The sequence below is a fragment of the Acipenser ruthenus genome, chromosome 8, assembly GCF_902713425.1.
Source record: "Acipenser ruthenus chromosome 8, fAciRut3.2 maternal haplotype, whole genome shotgun sequence".
Classification (NCBI taxonomy): Eukaryota; Metazoa; Chordata; class Actinopteri; order Acipenseriformes; family Acipenseridae; genus Acipenser; species Acipenser ruthenus.
The window spans coordinates 34,739,577-34,764,473 of record NC_081196.1 but is presented as its reverse complement, the minus strand read 5'-3'; the positions used below and the strand labels follow the sequence as shown (position 1 = coordinate 34,764,473).

Genomic DNA, 24,897 nt, shown 5'->3' with positions numbered 1-24,897 from the left:
TAATATAGTTTACAGCTTTCAAATACTGATAACTGAACCTGTCTGCTTTCAATCCCCCCTCCCAACCCCAGCCCTGACATTCAATTTCATTATCACAAACTTGCACCAATCTAAACTGAGCAGGGATTTTTATTAGATACAGCTTATTAACTTGAAAACCAACCAACTGTGAACCCTGTCAAGGTTTAATTCTGTGTAATAGCTATGCTGATTAATTGTGACCTGTTGCAAATTGTTTACCACAACGTTCTGTTCTGGCTCGTGCCTTGGCCTTTGTAGATAGTGTGAAACTAAATTTATAGCACAAAAAATGGTTTATATTCCACTGATCCAACTGAATAATTCAGAGAGGAGATTGTTTAGTATACACAGTATACAGTGGGAGAGAGAGCGACAGAGAGAGAGACTTGAAAACCTTTTCTAGTGTAGAATCGGAAATGCAAAATGTATCAAGCGCAAAAAACGTCGGAGACAAAACATATTTTAAACAACAACAACAACTTCAAAATGTTAGTGCCTCCCAGAGCCCTGCACCGTGGCACGTGAGCAATTAAAAATACAACAAAAAAAAAATAATTTAAAAAATTAACATTCAACACACTATGAGTAAACTATTACAAAAACACACAACGCATCTATGCATCAGTTATCGTGCTGAAGAGAAAAAAAACAAACAAAACATTAATCCTATGCTCTAAAGTCTGTATCAGGGACAGAGCAGCCAAACACACCAGCCATCCATTTAAGTGTGGAATGTTTTATTTGTTGAGGTTTACTGTGCATGAATTTAATGAAAATGTGTGTGGGGCATTCCTCTTTGGGCTGCACTGACAGTGCACGGTGGTAAGGCTGTTTTTTTGTAAAATGTTACTGTATTATGAAAACAGAGGCCCAAAGTGGGGTAGTGGAAAGCTGGTTTCAAATGGAAGAGAAACTTAATGATAAGCTTCTTACAGGCAAGATTATATGGGGTATGTAAAGTAACTCGGCTGTCAACGAGGTATGTTTCCTGATAACAAAGCTAAACTAATACTTCTAAAATGGAAATAACTTTGAAAACAGAAATGGAACACTTTAGTGGGCGGGTGCTAGATAGTGGAGGAAAGCTGAATTGTGATTGGCGTAAGAATCACTCAATTAATGTGATCTTGGACAGCGAAGTGCATTGACTTTGCACAGACCTTGTTTTTATTTTTCTTAACAGAAAATGAGAATATAGTATTTTAAGCAAAGCTGAAATGGTATCGAGAGTGTCAAACTTTTCAGTCTAAAAATATTTTGATTATTATTTGTATTCAAAACTTTATTTATCCATCCCTCCCTCCACTACCTAGCACCAGCCCACTTAAGTGTTCCATTTCCGTTTTCAAAGTTATTCCCATTTCAGAATTTGCACTTATGGGCCACCTTTTGCTTGCATGTCGCAGATTTTTTTATTTGCTTGTGTTTTGCACTTCAGGGCCACCATACAAATAAACATTATATTTTGATTATTATTGTGGGACATGCTTTTCAAGTTGCTATACTGTAAAAAGCTGCAGGCAGTTGACAGCTGTCTTCAAGTGAATGTATCCTTAGAAGAAAGCAGCTGCTGTAAAACTGTGCTGGGATTCCATTAACCAGCTGTGTGACCAGCATGGGACCAGTAAGCAGGGTTTCAACTCCCAGCCAGAGGTGCTCAACACAGTGATCGGGGCCAAATACCAACCCTGCATTTGCATTCATAATGCATTCTTTTTGCAGTCTTGGTCAATTCATTTTACTGGTAGTACTCATTTATCTAAATTGTTTTGCAATGTTGTAGTATTTTCATTATTTTTTTATTGGTAAATTAAAAACATTATTTTGCCTCAGTAAAAAAAAAAAAAAGATAAAATGCATTTAAAAACACTTACTGGAGCTAAAGTGCATATTTTGTTTTCCAGGCACGCATTTAGATTGTTAAAATAATCCCTTTGTTACGAATTTGAAATCCAGTTATGTCTTCCTTATGCTTACATTACTTTTCTTAGACGTTCGCTTTTAATCTCTTTAATGACTTTCTGTATCGGCGCACTGCCCCCACCAGCTCCACTTACTTCTCTCAAGCTTTCCTGTGCTCTGCCTTCCTGTATGCTGTCTCTGCAGCTCTTTGGCTCTGCTGGTAAATCACTTTGCAATTCCATCTTGTGAAATGTGTTTTCACCATGATAATGTGATTTCAACAGTCTCAGGCCAGTCTGCCTGTTCTGTATTGACTGAAAAGCCATTTTCGAAATTACATTCCCGAGCTGCAGCATGACCTCACATCACTATTGTTGGACTTTTTAAGTGCAGATTTCTTCAAAGTCGCATATTATTTTAAATAATTTGGATTATTTAGAATATTTAAGGCTTTTTTCTAACATCAATTTCATATAGATTACTGCCATGATTACTGCAAATACTGGTCCATGATTACCGCAAAAAACTGTATTGATAGTAAATTAATATTATTATTAATGCCCAGGCGATATGCATTTATCTGTCTGTCCCAGTACATTGAAAGTAGTGCATACAATACAAAAGATAATGTATTCAGAAGGTTTACTCCAGTCTTTTATGATATTCTACTTTTTTAAACAACCAATAATGTATCTAAATGTATTAAGGATGGTATCAAAAATATTTGACAGTCATTATATGGATAAAAGACTGCATCAATACAGTGTTATAAGAACATGTTACATGTTATAAGTAACCTTGTAACTATCTAATAACACAACATGAAGTTTTATACTCACGCATCATTGTTATTGTATTAAACTGTTTGTTAATAAACATTATAACCTTTAATAACATATTTATAGATGTTTTCTAAATAGATTAACTAAAATAGATTAACTTAAACTAAATTAACTTACATGAGAAACAAAGAACCTCAGAGGGTTTATGATAAATTATATTACTTAGTTGTTTGGTTATAGTTCTATAACATTAACAGGTATTTTTTTTTTCCTTCCAAAAAAATATGCATTATTCATTCAATGAATTTAGGGAAAAATGCAGATTTTTACTTTTACATTAAAAAGAAATACCATAAATGCAAACATGGTAAACATACTGTAATGCACTGCACAGGTAAGAGTGCCACATATTTACCACGTTCTTATGCCAGCTTCCATAATACAGAATAAGGAACTCCAGACCTGCATGTAACTTTTAGCAATTAGCTTCAATGAATATGCTAATGAACAATGTGTCGTTTCATAAAATCAATAAAAAAACAACCACCATAAAGTAACATATGCATTAATTTATACATAAGATAAACTATGGTTCATATGATATTGATGAGAAGTATATACTGTATTCTACAAGTTTTACTGTACGACACAATTTATAGCATTTTCAATATCCTTGTTGGTAAAAGAAAGCTTTCCCTGTTCAGAAAAAAAGTTGTATGTAATTTATTAAATGGTTGAATTAAACAATCAATTGTGCCTAAGTGTCCCCAGTGCTGTTGATATGGATGTAGGTAATCAGAAGATTAATGCATAGTGCTGATGTATGGTAATGTTCAATAATACATTCTCCAGCAGCCAGCTCTATTCATCAGAGAGTTTCTCCCGGGGAAGACATTTGTTATTGGTTGTCTGTGGACCTCAAGGATAACAATTCTGTCCTTTTGATTGGCTGTGCCATTACTGCAAGATTCTAAAGCCTCTGGTTTTGACAAGGACTATGAAGCTGCTTTGCTGTGCTGTGCTCTGCTCTGCTGGCTTCGCACAGCTTTCTCTACTTTCCCTCTTGGTCTGGTTCAGAAGGGCTGGTTGCTAGTTGGTTAGTGGAGGGTTGTGTGTCCTGTTTCCAAGAAGATTTTTTTTCTTAAAGAAAGTTGTAATGCTCTTCTTCACCCAGTGTTTTGGTATCTTCACGGACCTCATACACCTCAGGTTTCAGCACACCTTCAAACATAGGGGGGCTTTCTCAGCTGCTGGAAAACATGTGTGTGTTGTGACCCCGGCCAATCCCCTCAGGGTAAGTTTCATATTGTTTTCTGTTAAGTGTGCATGTCAGACAATATCTGACATTGCTGGATATATAAATCACTATGCGGTTTTTGCATTATCTAAGGGGAAAAGGTTATTTTTTAAAATGTGTTTTATTTTATTGACACATGGATAAAACATCCTTTATACACTCAAACAAGAAGACGACGACGAGGATGAAACGTTTGGCCTGTGTAAATATATATTTGAACTGTTAGTTCAATAAAAAGAATCACACTTAAAAACTTCTTGGTAACTTTGAATATGAATTTAATAGAAAAACCTATGTTAGTTTGCACATAATTACATTTTAAATATCTCTGCATATGCATTCCAAGTACAAAGATCATTTAATGTTTTTCTTTTTGAAAGAGTTTAAAAAGCACAAGAATAATACAGCCAGCATTTAAACATAAAACACAAATAAACAATAATACTTTTAAAACAGACCCTTTTACATACTGGCATTCAATAACTGTTACCAAAAAAAAACGAAAAAAAAACGATTTTATTTTCTTCTGTGGATGACTAAACTCACACAGATGCAAGTAGTTGACAGAAATTAAGTAGATGTATTAAAGGGAGGTGAACAGTGAATCCTAAGGACAGGGTGGAGGTAAATAAAAGAAGTTAAAGAATTTAATATAGCCAGCTTTTTAATAGTTCCAGCTACAAGCTGTTAAATTTGGCTGAAGTAGAATTCCACATTCCATTGAATGAAACATATAGACATAAAGCCACACATGGTTGAGCTAATCCCAGTGAAGTATGCTGTCACCACAGTTGTCAACTTAACCATTGCAGTTCAACGTTCAAAATATGGGATGGAGCTGAGCTAAGCCTTCTTTTTTTAACCGGAAACTTTACATTAATTGGAGTCATTCCCTCACCTTGTAATAGGGCAGAGCATGAGCTGCATATTGGATCATTATTAAAGACTGGAATGTGGCTTTCAGAGATAATACAGGGTCATTGTAATCTACTCCCAACCAGCTGTACACTGTAAATGACATTGTGCACAGTACTGCCCTGGAGATACTGTTCTATTAAGGTTAGAGCATATATATATATATATATATATATATATATATATATATATATATATATATATATATATATATATATATATATATATATATATATATATATATATATATAGTTTATTTGTTGCTTTTTGTCACATTTCTTTTGCCACATCCCCTAGAAACGTATTAGTTTTGTGGAGGGAAGTTAATTTCAGAGGAACTGAGTTGGGCTGAATTGGAAAAAATAGTGATAGTGATAGCCCGTCTGCTTTATAAGCTGGGGTCAAAATATCACCAAACCGCCCCGTCAATTTATAATCTGGACAACATCTAGCTTTAGTAAATGTTACAAACTGGAATTCAGCTCACTTGATGCTCTTGTGTATTGAGTTTGAGATACTGTGGACTATAATTAATTAATTAATTAATTAATTAATTAATTAATTAATTAATTAATTAATTAATTACAGTTCTAAAAATCTGAATGGGTTTCTAATGGCACATTCATTATAATAATATTTATTACAAGAACATGTGTGGCTTGTGTAAACATATATTTTTGTTAATAAAACATTTTCTTTTGGGAAGACCATCTGTGATATAACAATAAATAAATAAGCAAATTAAAAACACAGATGACCATAGTTGCTCTTTTAGTTTGAGTAGTAACAAGCTTGCAGTTTGTACCACCTCACTTGGAATACTTTGTGGAGTTACCTTTAAATGAACCAATAACTAATAAATACAGCTCCCTACCTTTCCTTGAATTCGTGATCATTTGTAACCCACAGCCTCCCCCCTATCTGCTCTTACAGTTTCCCTTTGATCTAACTCATTTGCCAAAACAATATGTTGAGGGGTTTCAGTTGTCTTGTCCAATGGCCATGCAGCATGCACAAGCAATGCATTTAATATGCTCCATACTTATTCACTCAAGTTGTGGGGGTTCGTCAGAATTACTTAACAAGTGACTCTTGGTTCATTTCATTGCAATCTTCAGTAGTTTAGGGAAGGTTCTTTCTATGCATTTTGATTATCCTGTGTAACTGTGTAAGCGTTTGGTTGCTGTCACTTTGACTGTAAATCAAGGTGTTATTGCCTTAACAATGACTGCTACTAATGAATCAGAGAATAGGTCCATGTTTGCTTTATAAAGAAAACAGAAAATTGGTTCCTGGAGTTGCTGAAAATCACATCACTGTAACCATTTATTTTGTGTGGCATAAATACATTTAACTGATACACCATTACCCATATATTGCAATGTGCAATGATATTGCATTTCAGTTCCTTGTAAATAAACAGTCAACATATGAAAAGGGACATGTAACCAAATGAAAGTGACAGGATACAAGTATTATTCCAAAACTATATAACCAATGTTAGACATATGTCTGAAAAATGTGTTGGGACAGAAACCCACCAATATAATTGACTATTGCAATGAGAGTGTAATGCTGGATACAAGCACCACTGGTGCATAGGTATTGCTTTTTATAACATATCATGTCAACAAGCGGTTAATTGCATGTCAAGCAAATACGTTTGCCAAGCAAAATTCCTAGAAAAGAGATGGAAATTATTTCATCGGCCTAGTCCAAACATTGGCGCTCATGTTGTGAAAACATCAAATAGGTTGCTATGGAAACAATGTTAAATAAAGAAGTGTATCAATTCCCCAAATGGTTCAAACCCAAATGTTTGCATGGAGGAGTGCATCCCAACAAAGCAGCTCCATTGTTTCCATATTGAGTGGCTTACTCCAGGATCCATCCATCAAACAGATAGCATCACCGTGATTCAGAATCTTCTGGTGTCATGACACGGAATATTTCAACTGAGCTCTGTTTGTGTTTGGAGAGCAGTGTTACAGAGTGTTTTGTAGTTAAAGCTGTTGATACATTTAAATGAAATCTGTACAGTAGATCTTTACCTTTTTCACAATGCAGTCTGTAGCTGTGAATCAGGTATCTATTAGGTGATTCAGGCTGGCAAGCCACCATTTAGATAAGTAGATAACATATTTTACAGACAGTATTATACTGTGTCTAAATGTCTAAATAGTAAGTACATCAGATACTCCAGAGTTTAATTGTTAACCTATAGGAGGCTGTGTGGTCCAGTGGTTAAAGAAAAGAGCTTGTAACCAGGAGGTCCCTGGTTCAAATCCCACCTCAGCCACTGACTCATTGTGTGACCCTGAGCAAGTCACTTAACCTCCTTGTGCTCCGTCTTTCGGGTGAGACGTAATTGTAAGTGACTCTGCAGCTGATGCATAGTTCACACACCCTAGTCTCTGTAAGTCGCCTTGGATAAAGGCATCTGCTAAATAAATAAATAACCTGTCCACACTTTGCCCCTAGAGGCTGGAAGACATTCCACATACAGTACAGCATTTCCTACCCCTACCAAGTTGCTTTTTCTGTTGGATCTGCACAAAGAATTATAGAAACCAAGAGATGTGATCCAGATTTGTATTCTGGAAGAATCAAGAGGTTACCTAACACCAAAGTCCTGTGCAGTTATTTTTACACACATGTTTTTTTCTTAAATTAAAAATGCATGATGGAAATTACTTCTGCAGGCAGGATTAGTTCATACAGGAGTTAGGAGAACTCACTCCAGTTTTCCACTGCTGTGAAGGCAGACAGTAGCAAGTCTAACAGAGGACGTTCTTACTACCATATTAGCCTGGTCTGAAAACGGTATTAGATTTGGTCACAAAGTCTTTGACAAATGTTAGAAGCATTGCGGCACGCTATGCACAGGGTGCATATTGTATTCACGGGGCATACTTGACTGCATGATATATCACAACCTACAGCACATGAATATGGACCGATTTATCTTGCAGCTGTCACTAAAAACTGCTATGCCTTTATTTATGTTTGGGACCAGAGATTTTATATTGGGAATGTATGAATTTATAACAAGTGTAAAATAATGCACAATTTATATGTTTATAATATATAATGTATAAACACAGCTTAAATTATCATTGATCCTACTAAGTATTGTTTTTTGCTTTACCCTTCTGCTCTATACTTACCAGAACAGCACCTTTTACAAGGGGTGTGCATTAAACAAGGGTGGGGGTTCACAAGGGATGATAAATGAAATGGCTCAGGCATGCTCACAATGTGTTATATTCAGAAAATGATCAATGAAACAGATAAAAACAACATTTTAATAAATAGAGACCCAGACAGATATTTTTAACAGTGTAAAATGTTGCCTGTCTACTGTAGTATCCTGGAGTCCTCATGGTTAACTTTTGCATTGCTTATTTTTGTACTTAGCCGTGTTGAAACATGTCACATTGAGCTATCTATTGCCGTTCCTCTTCTTAGTTTGTGTTGTGCAGCTCTTTTCTCCATCTGTCAGGACCATCCCATGCAGAGTAAGAGGTTGCTGCTGGTCTTATCTAAGTCATTTGTCTTTCTCTTTACACATCCCAGCCCACACATACACTCATGTTTACAGCTCCTCAGCCATACTCAATTATTCATGTATTCAAGCTCAGGGTTTTGCAGCTGCAGAAAAACAATAGTTAAAGTAGGTATGTGTCAAAACCACAGCTAAAACACGCTTCATAAACACACACACACACACACACACACACACACACACACACACACACAGGTTTAAAAAGTCGATTAATATAAATATGACAAACAAGTCATTGTTACACTGACTGGACAACACATTGTAGAATGGCCTACTTACCTAACAACGCATAGCTCTTGGCATATTGTTTGGTATGTCTTGTCCAGTGTTGAATATTTCCATGATTTGAGCCACTGTAGCTCACTGTCTATTTCACATGTCTGCGAGCTTGATTTGTCATGACCCACTAGAGTTGTGCTTTTCAATGATGGTTTTCTGCAAACGTTAGGAACACCCAGTATTCTGTATTGCTGGAAGGTTATTCAATGCCACTGTATTGAGGAAGGAGCCAGTTGCACAAGCACTCACTATCATTCCTGTTGAGATCTTCCTGATTTCCTGTACTCTCACACTTAAATGTTTGAATCCCCTCAATGTGTCCCTAAATTCTCCATGTTTCATGCCAGTGTAGCAGAATGCATTTCCCATAAAGTTTGCTTTATGGGCATGTGGCTTGTTTTTATACTGTCTTGCACCAGTAGATGGCGCTAAGGCCTAATCCTCCAAGCTTTGCGAATGATCGAATGCAGCATTCAACTACAGAACTTGCTCTTTAGTTGAATGGTAAGATGTTCATTTGGTTGGCGGTTCACGTCCAGTCCTTGTTTTTCTATTCAATTGAACCTTCTGAGGTGCCAATTCATTACAGCAGCACCCTATGGGAAAGAATCCTGATCCCTGCTGTTGAAACAGGTAATGAAATGTCAGTGCTCTTTGCATTATTATAAGCAAGACACGCGATACTCTGAAAAAGTCGCTCTGAATCATTGAGGACATCAAGTGGTCATGACCCACGCAAGACAATCAACTTCCTGAGACTAGGTGGATGCCCATTTGTGTTTACGTTCAAGGGCAGGTTTTGATTAAGTGGGAGGAGAATGCAATGGATCTCATTCCTAGGGGCTGATGAGTTAATTCTGACATCAGCATATTTTTATTTGTGTAGTGATGTTAACAAGTAGGGGTGTGCAGAAACTTGTTACTCGTACTCAGAATTGTCTTTAAGAAGTTATTTATCTGCAGGTATTCAATAAATCCATTCATGAGCGTACTGATTTTAAAACAAGAAAAGCTATCCTTCCTCACGTTTACAAGTGTCAGTTTACAGGCTTGCTCAATCAAGTTAATTGCCATAGATTTCCTTTTTGTAAAAACAGATTGATCAGCCAAAGGCATAAAACAATGAAAAGTCGATACTTTTCATTGTCAGTTTACGGCCTTGGTACAGCAGTAAAAATGGGAGCACCAATATTCTTCCAATAGGCTTTTATAACACTCAATGCGGAAGTTAATTGCCATTGATTGGTACTCAATTTTAAACATGAGGGAGGACAGCTTTCTTGTTTTGAAATCAACATGTTAAGGAATGGATTGGATTTATGAAATACCTGCCGATAAGTACTTCTTAAAGACAAGTACGAGTAATGACTTTCTCCACACCCTTACTAACAAGACTGATAGAGAGGAAAAAGGGAGCTGTGTTTAGATTTGTTACTGTTAAGATCACTAAAATAGATCCCAAAACCTACATTTCAAAATCACTGGAAGACATTTTATTTTGTCACTTGAGCTGCTATCAACAAGGGCAGGGATACTCAGTACAATGACAGTGTGACCAGCAGGATGCATAAAGTGTGAGCTTCAACCAGGTGGATTTTTTGAAGTTTCATTATGGTATTTACAACCTAATAACATAGTACTTCCTTGGGTATTACACCCATAACTTTTTAGGCATTTGCCAATTTTTAGGCATTTGCCTCTACTTGACTTAGTTTTCAGGACCTGTGTTTACAAACATTTTTAGGCATTTGCCTTTACTTGACTTAGTTTTCAGGACCTGTGTTTACAAAAATGTACACAACATGCAATTGCATGCGTAAGAATGCAAGTAAAATAAGAACATCCCCTGGTCCGCCTGCATGCAAATTAATGTGGTCACATGACGTGACACATTTAGAAGCTGTGCGAGAGTTGTATGCAGCTATTCAGCAACAATCACTGGAAAGCAGAAGGATCTCATTGACTTCACAAGGAGCATGATAGCTGGTGCCCGTGCATTGGGTTCATTACTCTTGTTTCTAAGATAGACTCCTGGGTGTTCCTGAAATGTCAAAGTTTGTAGGAAACTAGGACCAGGAAGCACAAACTCCAGTCACAAGAGGGTCATGACGGATCAAGACCACAGATACAACAATATGTTGTGACAAGCAACAGATGTGCTACAGAAACCTTCAACACTGAACAAGCTACATCTGTTTCCACATTAAAGCTATTCATCAATTGTTTGCCCAGTCAGTGTAGAAGCTATAACTTGTTCAATGAGATGGCTGTGAAGGATTGTAGGGGAATCCAATATCAACCATTTAGCAAGACTGAGTACTAATATATTCAAATTAGTAATAATGATATTATTATTATTATTATTATTATTATTTATTTCTTAGCAGACGCCCTTATCCAGGGCGACTTACAATTGTTACAAGATATCACATTATACAATATTTTTACATACAATTATGTTATGTTATGTTCAACTTCCATCAATGTCTTTGAGCCTGGTGACCAACACTTATGAAACCATAGCGTAACTGATAACCAAAATTTGAAATGTGTAATCCTCCCTTGATATGCCATGGAACCGAATGTGAAATATTTTCATACTGTAGAGTGTAGTTGGAAATGCTGTAATTTGATGAGGCCCACTCACTGTCATTTTCAAGCGGATCAATTGATCTTGGAAAACAAAGTTACTGTCCACTGGCTCAGTTTATCAGCACTTAAGTCAAACCTGCAGGGACCTATTAAACTGTTACCTGCAATGGAGAGGAAAAGGCGGCCTGATTGGTATCCTCATTTTTCATCCTAATCAGTTTGAGATTATACATCATCAGAGAACTGTATCTCCAGAGCTGTAGAGGTTATGATATGACCTGAGTACTTCTGTTTTGCAAATTTTTTTTTTTTTTTTTTTAAAAGCACTAAACCTAAATGATGCTGGTATATTTTAGTGATGGATAGCCTGACAAGATAATTATAGGTCAGCCTTGGGACCAGGGAAGATTTCCTCAGTGACAAAGAGAGATGTGCCACTTTGCGTCACTTTACCGTTTGAAAGTACTTAACCTCAACCTCATATCAGACTCTCTCATGAAGTATCAGCTGGTTCTTACATTCAAATACTTACATTTTAGGCGTTACAGTATAATTACAAAAAGTAATTTCCAAAAACATTATTCCTAATCACACAACAATGGGCTACATTCCCAAAGCAATTTACTTCAAATGGCCATGAAAATAAACATTTCTTTAAAAGGACAGAATGCACTCGATTAAATTACAAAACCAGGGGCTTATAAGTAGTCTTCAGTTGATTTATAATTCATTTAAAATAATTGTAGTTATTTCCTGCACTTTTTTAAAAATGGACACGTTTTTACAGTAAGATCTCTCTTTAGCTTGCTGTATTTGACAAACAACAGTGCCGCTCATGTTGCACCCTTAAAAAGAAACACGCGGCAGTCCGCTTACTTCTTCTTTTTGCAACTTTATTAAGCCACGGTCCGAATCAGTTTTTAACAAAGCAAGGCGTATCACTTCTTTTGTACATACAACTCAGTATTTTTCTGCTCACAGATCTAGCATTTTTAGTTGTATTTTCTTATTTTTTCCCCATATGTAGCCGTTCACTGTTATCACATGCGCACACTTCTTTTTTTCGTTCGTTTTTTCACGCTGTGACCTTCAACCTCTCTACGTTCAAAACCGTCTACGTCTTAAAGGTACAGTGCTCCATTACAAACTAATGCTCAACATTCATATTTTTATTCCAAGCATTTTCTAGGGCTCAACACTCACATGTTCAACTAGTGGCTGTGTGTAGGGAGTAAGCTCAGTGAGCTGGAACAGGGCTCACCACCATTTGTGGAGAAGGGGTCATTTAAGTTGCCTAGTAAGTCTATTTCATACTGAGAATGCTTGATATGAAAGCAAAAAAATTGAATTTTGCTCACCCAAACTCTGAACCCCACATGATGGAAGCCTCACCTGAATATGTGTTTTGTGTAAAGGCTACATTCTTCTCACAGTGTAGTATTATAATGGAATAATAAGTATATAGACAGGCAAGGACAGATAGCTGGAGACATGTTCAGTTTGAAAACTGTACTAATAATAAAGACCGTCATGGTTCAGAAATTTGTAATAATACTCAAGCCAAGAAAATGCACTCTTTCAGTCCCTTGGATAGCGACACACACTAACAAGAGTCACAGTCTTCTTCCATTTAGTGGAAGTGGGTGGGTATCCAATTAGTGTTCAGAGATTTTCTTTAGTCTTTAAGCCAATAATGCCTGATATTGTATGGTTGGGCACCTGTTTAAAGCAATTTTCCTCACTATATTTAAATTGCTGTATGATGTCGTGCTCTGGTGAACTACAGCTCAGACATTACATAAATAAAGACATTTTGAAAGATCAAGTTCGTTGAAAGTACTGGTACATAAATCACATTAATGAAGAGGAAAATCCATACCTAATAATGATAATTGTTAAATACAAGTATATAAGTACTGTTTTAAGGGACTAATCTCATTTTTTTAAACACGACAAAGAATACTATGAAAATAAAAATGTTTTTTTAAGTAAAGTAAACACAAAGTTAAAAGTTAAAAGAGGTATGGCTAATTGGGAAAGGCCTCAAGATTTAAATAGCTAATTTTAGGTTACTTGATCAGTATACACTACAGCATAAGAACAGTCCATGTAAGTGCATATTTGATGTATGTTTTAATTGCTCTTTGATATATCTGAAGCCATGATGACATGGGTGACTGTGCAGTATTGCGATATGTTACATTCTATTAAAAGGCCTGTATACAGCACTGTATGATTAATTCACTGTAACTGAAATATTGATTGTCTTCATAAATCATGACATTCTTAGGTGCTTTGAGCTTTTAGTTTTATTGGCATTTATGCTTAGACCAAGAAAAAAAAAATCAATCCTTTAAGAAACAGCCAAGAAAGTAGATCTATATCAGCTTAAGTCAAGCCATTGGGATTAAATCAACAGGTGAAGCTTTTAGACAATAAGATTATACAATTTCACAAAGATTCTGTATCGCATGCAAATACATCAAGCGGCTAAATGTCATTCTACATTTGTAATAAAGCCTTGGGGGGCTGGCATTTCTAGACAGTTCAAAGAAAATAACCAGCAATGCTAAAGTATTGTTTTGGGAATCTGATGCTGTGTGGCTGGGAATGTCTAATTGACCACTGGTATTTATTGATCGCCTGTACAGTGCTCATGTACATTTAAACTCAGTAACCTCTAGTCTATATAGAACATAAGAACATAAGAAGAACATTTACAAACAAGAGGAGGTCATTCAGCCCACCAATGCTCCTCTGACTGGTTCTTAGTAGTTGACTGATCTCAAAGCTTTGTCAAGTAGGGTTTTAAGGGCAGCAGTGTGGAGTAGTGGTTAGGGCTCTGCGCTCTTGACCAGAGGGTCGTGGGTTCAATCCCAGATGGGGGACATTGCTGCTGTACCCTTGAGCAAGGTACTTTACCTAGATTGCTCCAGTAAAAACCCAACTGTATAAATGGGTAATTGTGTGTAAAAAAATAATGTGATATCTTGTAACAATTGTAAGTCGCCCTGGATAAGGGTGTCTGCTAAGAAATAAATAATAATAATAAAGGGTGCCATTGATTCAGCATCAATAACATGGCAAAGTAACCCATTCCATACCCTCTGTGTAAAACAGTGTCATAGGCTATCTACACATCATTTCCAGCTTTGTCCTCTGGTCCTGATTTCTGACCCCTCCAACAGAAAAAAATGACTTTCCACTTTGAATTACTATTTTACAGGGAACAAAACCATTTTATATAACTTTTTCAAGAACACAGTATTTCATTAATTATTTTTAACTTGTTGTTATTATTATTATTATTATTATTATTATTATTATTATTATTATACTGACCTCCAAATAACATTATATAATGAAAAACAAGAAATACTTTAAACAACGCATTATGCATTAGGATGTATCACAGTTCTAGTTACAGCAACACTGTAGCCGATGGCAAAATAAAACAAGCGAAATATATAAACCGTCTCTCTTGTCAGAACCATTTAATAAAACAGAATAACCCTGTATTCTAATAATCCAGTAAACTGACACATCCTCTTTCAAATCAGTACACCCCTGCATTTAGCAACCATGTCACATACATAACAGCAAGTAACAACTTCATAGTGACTCCAACATGGTTTCAATTAAGTGGGTGGCTTGCCCCAGGGGTCAGAGAAGTGACTGACAGTTATAGGGCATTATTATCTACTGTCAGTCACTCTTATTACCCAAGGGGCTGATAATTCGCTGTAAACAGATGAACTGCAGTGCCATTTTATGTTATTAAACTATTTTAAAGGAACACTTACCTTAACTGTCTGTTTGCTGTAAAAAAAATCCCTCTGATTTATTTTTGAGCATTAGCATAATTACACTGATTGCTACTCACCTACTGTCCCTTTTAAAACTACACCAGGGTAGAAGCATAGAAAAGTAAAGTAAAGCATAGTAATGGTAAAGCACATACAAGCATTGCCATAGTAACCAACAGTTCACAATGGTGAATTACTGGTAACTTGGTAATGCATTGTAAAAACCTTGGTACAGCCCAGTAAAAGCATGGCCAACTGCAAAATTGCCATTCCAATATACCTTGATAAACTAAGGGTTGGTTTATCAACTATGGAATGAAACTGTACATATATTTGAAGCTAACTGCAGCTCAGGCAGAATGTCATATTTAAATACCTGTCAACCCTTCTGTGGCTGCTGATTTTGTTTCTACACTCTGCCACATGTTCAGCATGGTTGTAAGGAGACACAGTGTATGTGAATAATAAATATCAACCATGATTATGGTAAGAAAAGATAATGTAGGGATGTATTTAGCACAGGAGACCGGTACGGTAAGTAGTGGGTTTGCTCTAGGGTTGCACACAATAATTCTTCACCAGTATTTGGTTTCCAATCCTTATATTGCTTCTGTTTTTCCATTACATCCTTGTCTGAGGACAGCACACATGTTTTTTTACTAAAGATAATTAAAACATGCTTCTAGTTAGTTCCCCACAGGGACTTTTTGTGTCATCAATGTTAGACTAAAGGTAAGCGATTGCGATTCATTGGAGTATTAGTCTCACTTTATTAGTCTTTCCATGGCAAAATAAATACATAATTTAACACAATAATTTAGCCGCAAAGGTGATAATACATAATGGCTATTTGCAATGCCAATTCCTATACTTGTTTAATTTTGGCAATCTTTTTTCTTTAGTGCTGCTTTCAGTTCATTGCAATCAGGAAAAGCAGCTGCTTTAGCGAAGAGACAATAATTCAATTTAGCTTGTGAAAGCTGGTAGAGATTTTCACTATAGGTATTTGCCCCTTGCATTTGTCATAGTCACATAGCCCTCACCAAACTATGACTTCTGTGGTATTCTGAAGATTAGTTTTTGAATTTGCCAATGAACAAGACTGTGGGTTCTGCAGCGCAGCATTCAGGCTGCAATAGCAATGTGAAAACAATCTCACTCCCTTCACAGCAGTTTTCAAAACCCTTGCCTGCCAGTTATGCTAAACATGCAATCTATAAAGGATCATAAGACTGCGGGATAGTAGTGACCTTCTCAAAGATTACTGAGAAGGTCACTACAAAGATTACTGTGGTAAACTGGTAAGAAGATATTTGGTCTTTATAATAGCACCTTTTGTGTGTTTTTTTCTAGTAGAACCAATTTTAGTTGGAAGGAAAAAACGACGGTGACAGGACAGCATCACTGGCCATGATGTTCCGACCAGGAAGCGAAACAGACACAGATGTTGCAAGTTTTGAAGCACTAATGCGCGCATTTAATCATATAAACAAAAATAACACGGACAAACATTAGACAAAACACATTAATCAAATAAAACGACACAAGGGCCAAAACAAAAGGTCTGCAAAACACTCCACCTCCACCTCTGCCTTCACCTCCTCCACCTCCACATCCACCTCCACCTCCACCTTCAGCTCCTCCATCTCCACCTCCACCTCCACCTCCACATCCACCTTCACCGCCACCTCCACCTTCAGCTTCTCCATCTCCAACTCCACCTCCACCTCCAACTTCACCTCCACATCCACCTTCAGCTCCTCCATCTCCAACTCCACCTCCACATCCACCTCCACATCCACCTTCACCTCCTCCTCCTCCTCCACCTCCACCTCCACATCCACCTTCAGCTCCTCCATCTCCAACTCCACCTCCACTTCCAAATCCACCTTCACCTCCACCTCCACCTCCACATCCACCTTCACCTCCACCTCCACATCCACCTTCACCTCCACTTCCACCTCCACCTTCACCTCCACCTCCACATCCACCTTCACCTCCTCCTCCTCCTCCACCTCCACATCCACCTTCAGCTCCTCCATCTCCAACTCCACCTCCTCCTCCTCCTCCACCTTCTCCTCCACCTCCACCTTCTCCTCCACCTCCACCTTCACCTCCACATCCACCTTCACCTCCTTCTCCTCCACCTCCACCTCCTCCTCCTCCTCCACCTCCACCTCCACCTCCACCTCCACCTCCTCCTCCACCTCCACCCCCACCTCTACCTCCACCTCCACCTCCACATCCACCTTCACCTCTACCTCTAATACCAACATCAATCGTAATCATTCCTAACTAACACCCGTGCTCACCCTATTTATACACCTACATACCCATGCTTCGGCAGAGCTTTCACCCTGCCACACAGCCACAAGCATGTACAAATGTTAACACTGTTTTAAGTTATTAATACTGTTTGGAATGAAAAGCTCTCCCCATAAAGCACCCTCCCCCCCCAAAAAAAATAAAAAATAAATAAATAAATAAATAGATGGATACATTAACTTTATATTAGAGAGGGTATTTTAGTGCTTGTCTGAAAGAAAAAAAAAACTGAGAGTGGTTTTGGATTTGGCCCAGATTTTGTTTTAGCAAGTAATTCCTTTTTACTCATTTACTGCAAGCCATTAGGGCACGGCACCACTGGCTGTCAAAACAAGGCAAAGAAATGTGGGTGATATTGAATGCTTGTTCCATTACAACATCTTTTAAATTAAAAAAATAATTATTAACAAAGGGTGTACTATTTAAAATATATAAAATAAAATAATGCACACTTACTAGTGGTCTTAAAAACATTTTGGATTTTCTTAATCAATGTTGTATGCTGAAGTATTGCAACAGTAGTGGGATGCACTGTTCCAATATTTTGTGGGTCTATATAATTGATCTAGATGGCTAATAGAGTAAATACTCCAACTGTTTAAATAATAATAATAATAATAATAATAATAATAATAATAATAATAATAATAAAGCGGCCAGTACACTTTAGTCTCTTTGGCTTATTTCTGCCTATTTAAAAAATATCTGGAAGGTTCATCTTAGAGGAAAGCATAATTATTGAGTGGAGACACATATATACAGGATACCCCATGAACTTTCAGAGAGTACCGTAGTAATGCCACAAATTAATAACCACAGCGCTATATGATCGTATATATACTTTGACAAAAATATTTGAGCAATCAACATATTTTGTATGAAACCCATTTGTTGCTAATTATTGACAATTATCATGATTGAAAACCAACACCTGATGATAATTATAGAACTAATAAATACTTAATCATCAAGTGCTGTAAAATAAATTCGAAATTTGTGATTCAACAAAAATGGTTAAAACTAAAGAGTACAGCAACGATCTCAAAATGGCAGTGATACAACAAAAAAAAAAAAAAAGACTTGGTTTATCGAAAAGCACTGTGTGGGCTATTATTGACAAACACAGGAGAACAGGAACTACTGCAACTAGCTCCAGGTGTGGAAGACCAAGAAAGATTTCTGAAAAATCTGGAAGAATAATCATTCGAGCACCCGGCAAAAGACACAAGAATTGAGAGAAGATGGTCAAGAAATTCACAAGCGAACAATTCTATAATATTAAACAAACTGTTTTATAACTTATTAGTGCATTTCCTTATTTTATTTACCTGGATGGCTTTATATTGAAGTTTTAATTATTATTTATTTCTTAGCAGACGCCGTTTTCCATGGCGACCCATAATTGTTACAAGATATCACATTATTTTTTACATACAATTACCCATTTATACAGTTGGGTTTTTACTGGAGCAATCTAGGAAAGTACCTTGCTCAAGGGTACAGCAGCAGTGTCCCCCATCTGGGATTGAACCCACGACCCTCCGGGCCCTAACCACTACTCCACACTGCTGCCCGTATAGTGTAATGAATATTAAAATATAAGTAATATAATTCATTTGCAGAGTCAGTGATACCTCGAAAAAAATGCGCTGAGCCGATAAAGGACCTTGTAGAACACATGCGTGGTTGTACCGTAGCTCAAAGTAACATTGAAGTTAAAATGGAAGGCTCAATTTTAATGCCTACCCCATTACCATTAAAGATTGTACAGTATTGAATCGAGATTACTTATGACTTCAAGGTAATGTTGCATTTTACCCCCTGAAACTACATTTTACTCTCTCAGTGTTAAAATTAGAAGGTAAGTTACTCCCAGACCCAAAACCTTATCTGGAGCGCTGATTACAGTTATGGATTGGCCATCTCAGTCCCCAGACTTGGATCCCATCGAGATGTTGTGGATTGACTTGAAGGCTGCTGTTGAAAAAAGGAAACCAAAGTCGATTGCAGAACTCAAAGCTGTATGTGTTGAAGAATGGACAAAAATATCTCCAGAAAGATGACAGGAACTGGTTTCAAAATACAAAAAAGACTGCAAGCTGTAAAGGAAGCAAAGGGTGGGCAGACAAAATACTAATGTAAGGGTGCCCAAATACTTTTGTCAAAGAATGGAATTAGTTTTTGCATGTTATTTTTCATTTTATGCATGTTATGTAATAATTTGATGTTTTATTGAATGTCTACTTTAATTGACATCTTTCAATAGAACAATTAGAAATTATAGAAACCACTTTCTTTGTGGTTTTTCTCATTTTTTTAACTGCCCAAATACTTCTGTCTGTGACTGTATATACTGTATATATATATATATATATATATATATATATATATATATATATATATATATATATATATATATATATGAATTGTATGCATTGAGTCTCCTCAACATAGAGAAATACCTCTTCTAAGATCGCAAAAAAACCCTGCTTTTACATGAACGTTCATTCATTCAGAATTCCTTGCGCTCATATGCCATAGCCACCTAGATAAACCTTAAGATTCAATTTTTTTACCATAATTTGCTGTAATTGTTTTTTTTTGCTGTTTTTGGTGCTTAAAATTTGAAACCATTGCAGTTGTGTGTGTAGTTTGTAATAAATATGTAAAGACTATTGCTTGCCGACTTTTAAGAATTAGACCTCAAGGGACCTGGTTAAACAAATAACTCAAATAGATTGTATTTCCTTTAAAGCCCTAGAAATGATCCTCGCCAAAGTGTTTAATGAAACCAAATTAATCACAGATGCATGCAGAGAACAGTTATTTTTTTAAGTTAATGAACAATAATAGCACTGCGCCACACACTGGTTTATTGTTCATTCCAATTTTACAGCCTTGGACTTCAAGGTATTCAATCTTGTGCATTAATATCTGGAAATATGCACAACGCATTAGTTAGCAAAGCATCTGCGAGAAGTAATGTTGTTTTTCTTTATCATTAATTGAAAGGCCTCCTCCTATGAAAGCCAATAACTGCATTAGTAGAACTTATTGCTGCTGATTACCATTTTCCAAATGTTACATTTGAAAACAAAATACAACTTTTCCATTAAATGAATTCTGTTGCACTGAATTTGAATCACTCTGTGTTCAGTAGAATATGTTGTTTACTATGACTATTAACATCAATACAAATCTGTTGGTAAGTGTGAGCTCTCTGTAGTGGTCATCTCACATAACAAAGTTCAATTGAAGTAGGACCTTAGGTACATGTTAGTAAAAATGATTTTACCATATATCTAATGAATTAAAGCCATGCATTTTACCTGTCTTGCATTTCTATTCACAAGTATCTAGGTCTTGCATGTGCAGCTTTGAAAGAAACACATTTCATTTTAAGTAATTATATCTATACTAGGTTAAAGAAAGCTTGCTATCATGCCTTACTTTTAGGTAGTCTGTTCTACTTGCACTTCCTAGGTCACCTAGTGTGACACTCTCAGATATCAAATAGTATATTTTAGCAAGTATTCTCCGTTTTGATAACTTATATTCAAATTACAACTTAAAAATAAACTTTGGGGACACAGTGGAGGTAGCACTCTCCATTAAAATATGTTTTTCTGTATTTCCCAGGATGCATCAGCCAGGAGTGGTCGCTACAGTTCTAGTTCCAGTGCGGGTCACACTGAGAACAGAGCCTCTCATCCCTGCGATGCAGGAGTAGCCAGCCCCTGCCCCTGCTCCTGCCCTCTGCTCTCCTGTGGGTGGCAGGGGGACCTGGAGGTGGTGGCGCTCCACCTCAAAGACACACACAGGGCCTCCACCCTCCAGGGACAGCGCATCATGTTCCTGGCATCAGACGTCCACCTCCCGGATGCAGAGGACTGGGTGACGGTGCAGTCCTGCCTGGGGCAGCAGTTCCTGCTGGTGCTCAAGAAGCAGGAGCGGCGACAGGGACACCAGCAGTATTTTGCTGCCGTCATGCTGCTGGGGCCCAGTAGGGTGGCTGAAATGTTCACCTACAGGCTGGAGTTGAGCAGCGAACGCAGGCGACTGAGCTGGGAGTCTGCTGTGAGATCCTTCTCCGAGGGGCTCAGCACTGTGATCGCAGAGAGTGACTGCCTAGTGCTCAATGCCTCTCTTGCTCACCTCTTCTCAGACAAAGGGAAACTGGGGATCCATATTTCAATATCTGCTGACAAACATAACACATCTTTTACACTTTAACCAAAAAACTACAGGCAGTATGGATCTATATGCTAATCCTTTACCTGGTACTGAAATGTTGAAGATGGAAAGCTGGGGTTGTGACTTGTCAGCAGGCTTCAGAGTCAATCCATACCTTGCTTTCAAAGTGTTAAAACCTGAAGAGAAAAAAACACTGCCCCTGTGAGATTGACAAATGTTGCATAACTTAGCACCGCATTGAATAACTCTTCAGTTACATTCAGTCCTGAAGAATTATGGGGAAATCTTTCAAAAATTAGGAAAAAGAAAGACTTGTTATTTTTTTTTAAATTTGTCATTACAGTTATATCGTCATCAATTGCTTTACATTGAAGAACTTAGATTTGATGTGAAAAAGGGGTGGTGTTTTTAGTGCTGCCAATGAAAAAAAAAATCACTGAAAAAGAAAGCTTCATAAAAGCAGAAGCACTTAGGTTAAGTACATCCAAGAGGAGGCGAACAGAAGCACTTCAGATCAGAAACTAGCTACTAAAGGACATTACCAAAGCACATGCAGATTGGGCATTTTGTGTAAATCTCCATGTTATTGCTGGTATAAAATGTATCTCCTCCCTTATTTTTATCACAGATCATTTGCACATTCATTTAGCAGTTTCCCCATGCTTTTCCCATGGTTACACTGTGCATTTACCATAGGTTTACCATGGTTTACCACATTTTTTTTTTAATATGGTTGCTTTGTCATTCCTGTGGTTTGTTATACTATGCTTTTACTATGGCAAACTTGTACAGGGGCTATTGGGGTCTATTCAATTCATCTAAACAGTGGCTAATTACAGCCATAGAGATTATTCAAACTGATACCAATTTATAAAAATCAAACGTGTCAGAGTGCATCTTTGGTGCTGTTTGGTATAATATACCTATTTGTTGAGTCAAAGTATTTAGCGAATTTAGATCAAATAAAATCACCCTACTCTGCAAGACCTACATGTATTGTTCCATGTATCATACAAACAAGGAACAGATTTTGATTTTGGGTCTGCAATAAGCTTTGCTTCTACTATAACACAGATGTGTTAATAAAACATATGCACCTAAAAAATGGAAGGTGTAGTTGAGAAGACTTCCCATTGACAAGAAGGGGGAGGCTTAAACCCAACTACAGTAGCTGAAAAGCTGGGTACAAGCAGGACTCTAGTGGAAACAAAATATTACAACTCAGTCACGCTCTCTGTTGCATGTATCGCACCTCCAGAGTCAGTACCGAGCATACATGCAGCAGTCTGGCTCTAGGGGTATCATGTGCACTACTTTTAAATGTGTGTCTTGTATTGTATAAAAGTATTTTTTTATATAATGAAAGGTCAAGCTTCTGTGAGGATGTCTATGATGTACTTCTGGACTGCACTTTGGTCTATTCTGTTCATTTTCTTTCCCGTTGTTCACAGAGCAAACTACTTACTAGCTCAATACAATGAGAAAATTAAGATGAAATAAAGTAAATCTGATTTCAGACTTGTAAGAGAAATGGGATTCAGAGGTGTAAGTACATGTTTTTCCTGCCCAGTGAACACAAATGGACTGTGCAGCTGACCTTAGTAAAATGTGATGGGACTGAGAGACGGCGTGCCAGCCAAATAGTTTTCTGTTAAGTTGCTCTTGGCAATGTAGAGATTTGGATTATGTTTTACATTTATTTTCTCCTTATGACAAGCCATCTGTAAAACAGGATCCACAGCAGTGAAGTCCACTGTGAACAATGACTGTGACAGAAATACAGAGCCAATGAGAATGTTTTTAAATTCCTATGAACTGTGAATGTTTTACCCCTAAGACTGTCTGTAATAAATGTTTAAAACCCTTTGCTGATATAAATGTTTTTGATGTTTTTTGATAAAGTGTTGCAACGATTAACATTTCTTAAGAAATAATTAACATATCTATCTATGGAAACGGTTTATCAAAAATGTATCTATGTGTTATATAATGTGTTATAAATGGTTTTTTTTTTTTTAATATAATATTAGACAGTTATTAATAATATAGTGTTATAAGAACATGTAACTAAGAAACCTTTATAACATAATCGTGTTTACACTCGTAAGGTATCATTAAAATGTTATTGTAATAAACTCCTTGTTAATAATCATCAGAATCTTTAATAAAACATGTATAGATGTTTTATATAAATGGATCCCTAAAGTACTATAAATCAAGTATGAGGAATCAACCAATCATCATTCGTCAAAATTCCTGTACATCTCATTCTGTGTATAGATCTCATCCTGTACACAGTTCTCTAATTAAAAAAACAAGACCAGTTTTTTAATGTTAAATAATAGCTTCTGAGCACATTGTTTTTTGTGATTTCTAATACGTTAGTATATCGTGTGTTGAATGTCTCTTATAACAGAAATCATTATGTACAGTTTGAGCATCTTCACTTGGCAGTCTTTTCATACAAACTGCATGAGTCTCTTACAATAAAAAGTCACATGACACTACACACGGCATAATAACTTATAAAGTGTGACCCTCTCGGGTTGGTAAGATAAATGTTTTTTCAGTTTCATACTGTAACTGTGGGCCCAAAACTCCATGTTAACATCCTGACAGCTTTTTACACTTATAACTTTAAAGTCTGTTTCAAAGCTCTTTTCAAAATGGCCGCTGTAGTGCACTGATAGTGTAAGGATTATTGCCCACATTGTGAAACAGGTAAAACCGCAATCATGATCCATGATGTGGTGCGGAATAGAAAAGCCAGAGCACTTGTTGTTATGTTTTTTTTTTTTTTTTTATTGCTTTATCTCAAACCCCAGTGCACTAGAGTAGCCATTTTGAAAAAAAGCTTTGAAACAGACTTTAAAGTTATAAGTGTAAAAAGTTGTAAGGATGTTAACAATGAAAAGAAAAATTACAGGTACGTTATTTAAACAGTTGTAGCGACATGCTATATTTTTCGGAACCCAACTACTTACTCTTTAAGGTTTATTCACATACACTGTTTTTGATGTTTAATTAGGTAGAAACAAAACACAACACATTTTGGTTTGTTACAAAATTGTATTAGATAGACATAGTTTTGGGGCAGTGGCTAAAAGATGTGTGGATCAGTGAATGAGCCATACGTTGTAAAAAACATATATACTGTCCCACCAGTCAAACACTTGTGGAATACGCTTGGTCATCTGGTCATCACCAAATTGATCTTTC

The 24,897-nt window shown here is 36.7% G+C and overlaps 1 protein-coding gene across 1 annotated transcript; it reads left to right on the top strand.

The window, feature by feature from the left end:
* Positions 1 to 3,612: 3,612 nt before the first annotated feature.
* LOC117407027 (seven in absentia homolog 3-like) lies at positions 3,613 to 24,482 on the top strand. The gene is made up of 2 exons (XM_034011559.3): positions 3,613 to 3,999; positions 21,124 to 24,482. Exons 1-2 carry the CDS (start codon positions 3,862 to 3,864, stop codon positions 21,715 to 21,717), a joined length of 732 nt encoding a protein of 243 aa, XP_033867450.2. The 5' UTR covers positions 3,613 to 3,861; the 3' UTR covers positions 21,718 to 24,482.
* The last annotated feature ends 415 nt before the right edge of the window (positions 24,483 to 24,897 follow it).